Source organism: Dioscorea cayenensis, chromosome 10 (genome assembly GCF_009730915.1).
Source record: "Dioscorea cayenensis subsp. rotundata cultivar TDr96_F1 chromosome 10, TDr96_F1_v2_PseudoChromosome.rev07_lg8_w22 25.fasta, whole genome shotgun sequence".
Lineage (NCBI taxonomy): Eukaryota > Viridiplantae > Streptophyta > Magnoliopsida > Dioscoreales > Dioscoreaceae > Dioscorea > Dioscorea cayenensis.
Window position 1 is genome coordinate 3397810 of NC_052480.1, and position 10351 is coordinate 3408160.

Below are 10351 nucleotides of genomic sequence, written 5' to 3' on the forward strand. Positions count from 1 at the left end.
ACTATTGAAGGTTTAGAGTTTAAAATTTAGGATTTAGGGTTTAAGTTTTTAGAATTTTGGGTATAAGAGGTTTGTAATTTAAAATTTAGGCTTTATGATTTAAGATTTAGGGTTCGGATTCTAGGAATTTTGGGTAAAAGATTTTATCGTATTTGAGTTTAAGATTTTAAGATTTTAAATAGTGTTTTATAATGGTTTATAATTTTTAAATTTTAAAAATTTATACAATTTGAATTTAAAATTTATAAAAAATAACAAATGGTATGAATGATAACCCGATGCCATCCACGTCATTCAAATACCTAATCGATTTAATGTGGTGATCTCTAATTGAAAAGGGATATAATTTGAGATGATGTCACTAGTTTATATAATCCTTCCTCCCAAAATTTATTACAATGCAAGCATAAATACATATTTTTATTCATATATATATATATATATATATATATATATATATATATATGATTCTAAAAATACTAAATTTAGATTTAAAACAATATTGAAAAATCCAACTCAAAACATGGATTTGTGTTTTTTTACATAATGTTGAATATTATTGAAATATTTTTATATTGATTTTTCCAAATATAATTTGTTTTATAATTTATTATCATTTTGGGTTGAGAATGAAATATTTTGTTCAATATTATTATTCTAATATTTTCTTGTTATGAAAATATAACAAGAAAAAAAAATTAAATTAAATTAAATTCGAATGCAAATTTATTGATTTTTTTTAGTTTTATTTAATGTTGAGATCAAAGCATTTTATTCCGTACTTATATTATATATATTATTTTGTAAATGCATAGATAATATTTGTATCGATACAAATACATAATTTTTATTTCTCATACGTATTGACAATATATTTTATATTCTAAAAGAACACAAGGCTAAATACATATTTTTATCTTTAAATTCTAATAAAATGTTTCCAATGTCAACTTGAAATAATATTTAAAAAATCTAATCACCTCAATTGTTCTGATATTTTTATTTTTCCTTCTTATTTTTTATTTCTTTTTTTATTTTACATTGCATCAAAGTGTGGCAAATCCCTTCATATTGATATTTTTAAATTTTAATATAACAGCAATTTATCCCATTCTATTTTTATTATATTTTTAATATTTTAAATTTTATTTTATTTTCCTCTTCTTTACTTGACAAACAAGGACAAAATTGTATAGTATGAATTCTGTAAATATATAATTTGATATTTATCTATACAAATGACAGTAAAAATTATATCATATAAGTTCGTGCAAACATATAATTTGATATTTATCTATATAAATGGTGTCAAATTATGACAAAATGTTGTCATATGAATTTGTGCAAACATATAATTTGGCATTTATCTATATAAAATGTGACAAAATTTTATCATATGAATTCATGTAAATATATGATTTAATATTTATCTATTCAATAGGTGACAAAATTGTATCGTATGGTGTTCTTCTTATTTTTAAATAAACAGATGATTTATCCACCTTTTTCAAAAAATTGTATCGTATGAATTTATGTAAACATATAATTTGATATTTGTTTATACATATGGAGACAATTTTGTTGTATGAATCTGTGTAAACATATAGTTTGATATTTATTTATATAAAAGGCAACAAAATCTTATCGTATGAGTTCATGCAAGCATATAATTTGATATTTATCTATACAAAATGTGATAGTTTGGGGAGAGAAAAAAACTTGATCAAACTCTTCTTTTTCTTAATTTGTTTTTATATATATCAATAACCTTGAAAATGGTGTATATATACATCATTGTATGAAAATCTTAATTTTATCAATAATGATTAGTTAATTGATAGAGGTTAATGGTATGACATCAAAGTGTAAGGGAAGGTCATGGGTTCAAATCTCTCCCCCAACAGTACTGTTCCCCGTACTGTTCATACACTGTTTATCCGAGATTTCTATATTATTTTCCTACTGTACATCCGGGTTCCAGTACTGTTTAGTACTGTTTCTATTCATAAAAAAAGGCGCTTGTTGTCTATTATTCAAAAAAAAATTGATAGAGGTTAATTTAAATATTAAATATGTGGTTTTAAATTCAAATCTTTATATATATATATAATAAAAACACTGGTGAGAGAGATCTATTTTTATATAGGATTTTTAATATTTTGTTAAAATAGTTTAGAGTTAATAGCTCTCAGGAAATAGGTGAATTAAAGAAAAAATAACACTATTTTTAAGGGTATATATTTACCTTAGAATTTCACAATGTATATATGTAGTCTCAAATTTGTCTAAGGGCATATTTGTCAAATTCATGTCTTGTCCAATGCTTCCAAACTGGGATCATACATTAATCTAATCTTTGGAAATTCTAAAAAAATCTCTCACACTTTGGCCAAAGATTGAATTCACTGTGTTAACATTTTAGTGTATAACTCAAGATTAACATCAAATAATATTGTATCATGACCCATAATAATAAAAAATAAATACAATTAATACAATACAATAAACAATATTTAAGCTAAAAAATAATATATAAATAATATTATAAAGAGTATTATTAGTGCCGGGTTTTGAACCCATGCCTAACCCTTACACAAGCAATTAAATGCCTTTACCACTTGCACTGAGCTAAGCCAGCTTTTCTCTAATTTTGTGTTCAATATTTCTTCTTATAATTATGGATCCATTGTTCTCACATTATTAATTTGGTGGTGGCCTAGTTTACTCTGTTAAGCAACATTTAATGTCTACAAAAAGAAGACATCAATAGCATTATCAAGAAGATCTGTGATAATGTCCAATCTTGTGGGATCATATATATATATATATATATATATATATATATATATATAATGTACCAAATTAAATATGAGAATATTGATTATCATACCATTGCTTTGAGTGAAATATAAAATTAAAACTAGTAAATTGAAGTGTATTTCTACTTTATAATCATAAAGTGATAATTATAATATATCTAATCTTTTATGAATCCCCTATAAACCTTTTTATGATTATTTTTTATAAAATACATATATATGACCTTGTATATTAGAGTTTTATTTGTTAAAATTCAACTTTTTTATTAACCAATAGGGGAATAATTATACATAGTAACAAACCAAATTTGACATTTAAATTTATTAAATCAATAGATACGCGTGTACATACCATCATAAAGTTGTCCTTCCTTCAACATATATAATGAAGTTATATACATAACTGAATATTATAATAATTATTGATTCAATCAAGAATAATGCCTTCTGAATAGTAAAAAAAAGTGAGATCCACGCATGAGAGATGACAATGGAACAATGTAATGCATCATGCAACGGCAAAATTATTACTAATAATAATTAAAAAAACACCACCACCAACATGTTACTGGTGATCCAAATAATAATGCAAAAAAGACCATGAATTTGTGTTGAAAGAGTTTTGATTGCTATGGTGATCTATATATGTATATATATATATATATATTGATATTGTTCTAGAGTGTTGCCTTTGCTAGAATGCATGTGCATCTTTATTTGCTTATTTAAGTTAATTTCTCTATATATATTTATATATATACGGGTTTTGTTTGGATTGGTTTCTCAAAAAAGAGTTTATTTTTCAATTTAATAGAAAGGCTTTTAGAAAAAAGTGCTTATCTAAAGTAAGTTAAGTATTTTTTTTATATTTTGTGTTTGTATTAGTTTTTTTTAGACCAGCTTTTGAAAAAAAGCTGTTTTTAGTTTTTTTTACAACTTCTGTTTTTATAGAAAAGTCAATACAAATAATTTTTTTTGAACCTAAAAATACTTAAGTTATATAAAAGCGTTCCTAGGTTTTTTTAAAAACTAATTCAAACAATAATATCATTATTATCATAAGTTGCGATGGAAGCAATAGTATTACTCTTCTAAACCATCATGATTATAAACAGTTTATAAGTGCTTTTAGGAACAGTAGATGTTGGAGATAAAATGCATGGATGCATGATGTATCTGTGCACATATTCTTCTTTCATTTAATTATAAGCTCCTTTTTCATAAAGTTTATCAAAACTATAGCTGTTAAGCACCTTTCATGCAAAGGTGTGAAGGAAAAAATTTTGATTAGATGCCTTTCTTGTTCTTTGTTCCCAAAGTGCTTTCACTGTTTTTTCTTTTATGTTTTTTTGGAAAGCTAACCATTGTATCTTTTATATACATCATTTGTGTATGTATATGATGTAATATCTTGTATTTTCAAAATATTTAACATATAATTTCTATGATTGGCTGGAATTGTTTATTATCATCCATATAAAGCCTTTATAATTTTTTAAAATGTGACACTTTATATAGCTCACACCTTCACATGGTATTTTTTTTATGCAATATCATCTGCCACATTTATTTTTTATTAAATTAATGATATGTTATTAGATATTACCAAATTTATTGTATCAACAATAAATATCTCATAAAATGCCACATCAACCAACAACATTGGTAGGCAATATATTTATATATATACTGAAAAAAAATATGTACACCAGCTCAATTATATGACAATAACATTAATTCTATCTAAACACAATCACCATATTTGAACTCTAAAAGTATATATATATATATATATATAAAGCACAAATAAATGCCTCATGGTTTATTGTAAAATATAGCTAGCTAGCAATCTAAAGGTTCATGTTTTATATTTTATAGAATAGCTAGCAATCTAAAGATGGAGAAGTGCACACCTACATGCAAAGGAAACCACAAGATGGCAAGCTTTTTCTTTAGCCGGGGCCAGACTTTCATGAAATCCAACACTCCAAATCTCATCATACATGTCTGAAAAATTGAGCATGCCTCTTTGGAACTAGTACTAACATGTCTTGTTAGCTTTTAAGTTCCCTCTCAGTACTCTCATGCATAAAAGGCTAGCTAGCCTGGTGTAGGAACAGACACCAACATCCTTGCTTTATTTGCCAGCTCTTGATCATTCCTTGAATTCATCCATCATAGATGTATATGTTTCAATCATGATGCATGCATGCATGCTTTAATGTCTAATCCAACAGAATAAAGATCAACTGCATTGGTTCAAATGTGCAAGATATTCTTTGGCAGGTCTTTTATTTCTTCTGCAGATGATCAGTATAGTGTACTCAACTTGATTTTATGCATAGTTTTGTATATAAAAAGTCATTTATTTAGTAATTAAAGTTGCCTTCTTTTTCTTTTTTTTTTTTGGGAGGAATGGAGAGAGAGAGAATTTGGTACTTGAAAGGTTTTTGATCATTATGTTATAAATCTGTAGATGAATGAAAAGGAATCAATGAAAGCTCAAGGAGCTTCTGCTTTTCCTTACATTAGTGGGGCTTTGGCATGACATTTATCTCCAATGATTGGGAGAAGCTAGCTAAAGAGCTTGCAGCCTCTTGTCCTCTTCTAATTAAATCATCACTAGAAGGATAATAAGAAATCTTCTTTCTAATATATATCACCCTTTGATTGTTTTGTTGCCTTCTTCTTCTATAATTAATTAACATTTTTAAAGTCCTCTGCTTAAACTATTTCTTTGTATTAATTTGAGGTTGCTAAGTATATATTCAGATGATTCCAAGAATGATATGGTTTGTGTTTGTCTCTTGTTTTGGCTATGGCTATCTACCTCTATCATTGAGAAAAGAAAACTAATAAGGAAGCCATAGGATCAACATATAATCTTTAGCTTGATTACTGTTTTTGTCCTAATTAATGTTTTAATAAAAAAGAAGTAGAAATATTCTAACCAGTTGAAATGGAACAAAAAGTTGTTACCTTGCGTGATAATTTGGTGTTACCTATATATATATATATAGACCTCCTTAATTATAATTGGATTACTCTTCATGGGTTACCAGTGTTTTAAGTATGTACATCACTGATAGTTTAATTGTTAGATAGTGATTTTTATATGTTAATTACTCAGTGTTAGAGTGAATACTTAATTAACACGTATATATATATATATATATATATATGGTTACTTTGCTTATGAAAACTATATGGATTATATTAATGAAGAAAAAGCCGGCAAGGGTGTGGAATGATGAAGATGATGTTGATATATCCCATTAAGTATTAATTTGATAGTACTTTCCAACTGTAATTGATAAGCTTAGGCAATATTAGATCATTAGCATGAGACAAACTTTGTTTAGTTTAGGGTTTTGCTCCATAAAGTCTGGTTTGCACTTCATTTCTTTCTCTCTCTTTCTCTTTCCTTCTCTCATGTAAAACATTTACATGGACATCACTCTCCAAGCACAAGAACTACACTACCTCACCCTCTCACAAAGACAATATTCTCATGAGCAAGAAAGCATGCAAAACCCTAATCATCACCATCAACAACACCAAATAACAACAAGCCAAACACTGGAGTCCATTGATCCAAGTGCAAGTGGGAAATGGGCTGAAAAGCTACTGAAAGAGTGTGCAAAAGCTATCTCAGAGAAGGACTCTGGTAAGATCCATCACTTCCTTTGGATGTTGAATGAGCTTGCTTCCCCTTATGGTGACTGTGACCAAAAGCTAGCCTACTATTTCTTGCAAGCTTTCTTTTGCAAAGCCACTGAATCAGGAGAACGCTGTTACAAGACTTTGATTTCAGTTGCTGAGAAAAGCCATAGTTTTGAGTCTGCAAGGAAGGTAATACTTAAGTTCCAGGAAGTTAGTCCATGGACAACCTTTGGCCATGTTGCTTCTAATGGTGCCATCTTGGAAGCCATGGATGGAGAGGCCAAGCTTCATATTATAGATATAAGTAGTACTTATTGCACTCAGTGGCCGACGTTGCTCGAAGCCTTGGCGACGAGGAATGATGACACGCCGCACTTGAGACTAACCGTGGTGGTCACCGCCGGCACCGGAGGATCAGTGATGAAGGAAATTGGACAAAGGATGGAGAAGTTTGCTAGGTTAATGGGTGTGCCATTTGAGTTCAATGTGGTGAGTGGGTTCTCAAGGTTAGGGGAACTCAAAGAGGAAGATTTCGGTGTTAGAGACGACGAGGCAGTGGCCGTGAACTGCATCGGAGCTCTTCGGAAAGTTAGTGTGATTGAGAGGAGTCCGTTTATCCGAATGCTTCACCATCTTCGGCCGAAGGTGGTGACTGTGGTGGAAGAGGAGGCAGACTTCACTAGCAACTTGGATGAATTCATGGCTTGCTCTGAAGAATGCTTGAGGTTTTATAGTATCTTTTTTGAGATGTTGGAAGAGAGCTTTGTGCCAACAAGCAATGAAAGGCTAATGTTAGAAAGAGAGAGTTCTAGGAGCATACTAAGTGTATTGGCATGTGAAGGAGAAGGAGGAGGAGAGTGTGAGAGGAGGGAGAAAGGGAGTCAATGGTGTGAAAGGCTCACCGGAGACTTCTCTCCGATGAGCTTCAATGACGATGGAGTGGATGATGTTAAGGCTCTCTTACGGAGATACCGTGCAGGGTGGGCACTCTTGCCGGCTCAAGGTACTGATGCCACTGGTCTCTACTTGACATGGAAGGATGAACCTGTTGTCTGGGCTTCAGCTTGGAAACCCTCATGAATTCTAAAAAAGAAAATTTCAGCTACTGTATATGTTTTTGAATCTAGATTCTAGTTTTGTCAGGTATAGGATTTGTTTTGCTTCTTGCTCTTAATTCCCTAAGTGTTTTGTTTGTCTTTCTCTTCATTAATCTCTATGCATGATGATCAGTTTAATTTTGCATGCAATGCAATGCAATTTGTTAACTTCTTCAGTATTTATCATCAATGAATTTTTTAACTTCATCTAAACTCATATGATGGGACATATATATATATATATATATAAACTGCATGAATGTATATTGGAAATGGATAAAGGAATAGATTAACAGGAATGAAAAGTTCCACTGATCTGACACAAAGAAATGGGCATAGTAGTAGTGTGTCTTGACTGAACATGGCCCACATTTTAGTGGGGAACAACACTCTGGTTTTCTTAGAGATTTGATTAAAGCAGAGCCATTACTTCTTGTTGTTTGTCTGTCCATTAAATGGCAAATGGCAAGCTCTTCTTCTTGTTATAAGATTAATAACAGTTTCTAGGGATTTCTGAAAATGTAGAAGCAAAGCAGTGAGGTCTTTATCTCAGATGTCACATAGCTTTATATTTGAATAAAAATTTATGAGTAATTCCCTAGTCTTAAAGACAAGCACAAAAGAACAAGAAGATAAGCTTGTGTATAGTTTGAGTGAGTGATTAAGTTCTTACTTAAAATTATAAAAATACTGCATGGGATTTCAAAGAACTCCAAACACTATTTCTAAACCTGCATTTGTGAATTATTAGAATGCTTTTTCCAACTTTTTTCTTGTTGATCAATCGCTTTTGTAGCCCACTAGGGAAGCCTTGATATGATATCAAGTGTTCAGAAAAGAGAGAGAGAGATTTGCTTGTAGGACAGGATATATCACTGAAGAAATAACAGAAAAAAGAGAAACATGTATAACTCTTGATCACAGGTTCATGTTTCCTAACATGATCTTCCATCCATGTTCCAACAAATTGTGATATCATGAGCATTATACACAAATATTTGATGAAGTGAATATCCTGAGATTTCATTGATCAAAATATATATACAAAATATATATATACATCTAGATGTTAATTAAAAGCATACGAATGCACAAAATATACGGACTTAATCACTCCTTGGTGGAAATTAAGGAAATTTCACAAATGGTGGTATCATTCTTCTTACGTTGTGAATGTTCTATATAGATATAATTAAGTTGTTAAATACAAATCAATCATATTATTTTGACTCAATTCAATCGAAAGACTTAAAATACTATATTAGATATATGGAAGCTAATTATATTATTTGTATTCTATTTAATCTAATAGACATAAGTTGATGATAGAAATTCCCCGGCTTTAATGTTCTAGTTCATATTTATAAAATTATCCAACATGAGTAGACTTTGTCACCTTTAGGCGGACTTCGTCTTCTCATCTGATGTTAGCATTCTTCTGCACTATGTGTTCCCCGTTTGCTTGAATTTTTATATTTGCATAACCAATGGTGATGAATCTCTGTTTTTACTTTGAGAGTTGCCTGTTTTTCCCCTCTTTTTCTTGTTTGTCTTATTTTCCTTGTTGGTTCTTTGTACTTTTTTTTTCAATAAATTTTGATTTATTTATTTTTATTAAAAAAAAATTATTGAACATGAAACTATTGGTTACTTTAATAAAAATAAACTACATTTAATGACAAAATGATTTTGCCTAACATTAATTGTATAAGGAGTTTTTGCCACATCTAGGTATCAAAATAAAAACTTCGCCAAACTAGATGCATGGATCATCTAATTTTATCTTCTTCCCTTCTCATTTGTTCAATGTTTTATGTACGAATAAGACTACTTTTTGATGCGTCATCTAATTCATTGTCCTCCCTTCTCATAAGTTCAACTTTCTGAATACAAATAAAACATATTATATTTGTAGATCAAATTCAAATCAAAATTAATTAAATTAATTGATAGAATGAAAAATCCAAAATAATTTATTATTTTCCAAATGAATCCAATGTTAGATTAAAGTAAACTGAAAACAATACAAGCTGGAACAAAACAGAACAACAAAAACGCACCAGACAGAAACAAGGAACATAGAAAATTAGCAACCATAAAAAAAAAATAAATAAGAGAAAACAAAACACATAGCCGAATTGGCAAAATCTATCAAACGGAGACAAAGGTCTACTCGTGCTGTCAGGTGGAGGAATCACTCCTGAGGTGGTTGTTGTGATGTGGTACGACTGAAATGCTCAACTGGTCGCTCCTTCAGGAATTATCAGCTAAGTCTGTAATATATACATCTTAAGGGTGTATATATGCATATATATTTTTGGGAATTTATAATGCAAATTTGTCATCAATTTTCAATTGTTTTCCAATTTCTACATGTCCCTCTCAACATCTTGTCCTCTTGTTCTCCTACACATTCACGTCCGTATTGTTCTTCAAAGCTCTTTAATCAAGTGAATTCTCTAATTGATGAGTGGGACATGACATTGAAACTTATTTGCTTGGCTTTATGACCTTTCATTGGTATGTTTCTATCATCATTATCTCAAATTGTTGAGCATCAAACATTAAATCTATTGATGTCTTTGAGATATCTAACTTTGAATCTAGCTTACGTATCTCTAAATATCTTATCAGAGATTGGTTTTTTTCCATAGAGGATTTCTTACTTCTATAACATCTTTCCATTTGGTGTCTCTACATCATGTGAACAACTAGTGTTTATATTTTTTTATTGATATAACCATCTTTACTTGCAGAAAAAAAAAAGAAAAA

General features: G+C 29.6%; 1 protein-coding gene across 2 annotated transcripts; it reads left to right on the plus strand.

Annotated features, from left to right (window-relative positions):
• Positions 1-6199: 6199 nt before the first annotated feature.
• LOC120270087 (protein SHORT-ROOT-like) lies at positions 6200-7752 on the plus strand. Of its 2 annotated transcripts, XM_039277098.1 has the most exons (2): positions 6200-6486; positions 6577-7752. In XM_039277098.1, exons 1-2 carry the CDS (start codon positions 6267-6269, stop codon positions 7560-7562), a joined length of 1206 nt encoding a protein of 401 aa, XP_039133032.1. In that variant the 5' UTR covers positions 6200-6266; the 3' UTR covers positions 7563-7752. The 2 variants fall into 2 exon arrangements, with proteins under 2 accessions (XP_039133032.1, XP_039133031.1); XM_039277097.1 differs by having other exon boundaries at positions 6200-7752.
• Positions 7753-10351: the final 2599 nt, after the last annotated feature.

Coding starts and splice junctions, on each gene's coding strand:
- LOC120270087 (XM_039277097.1), top strand. CDS start 6,267: ATGGACATCACTCTCCAAGCACAAGAACTACACTACCTCACCCTCTCA.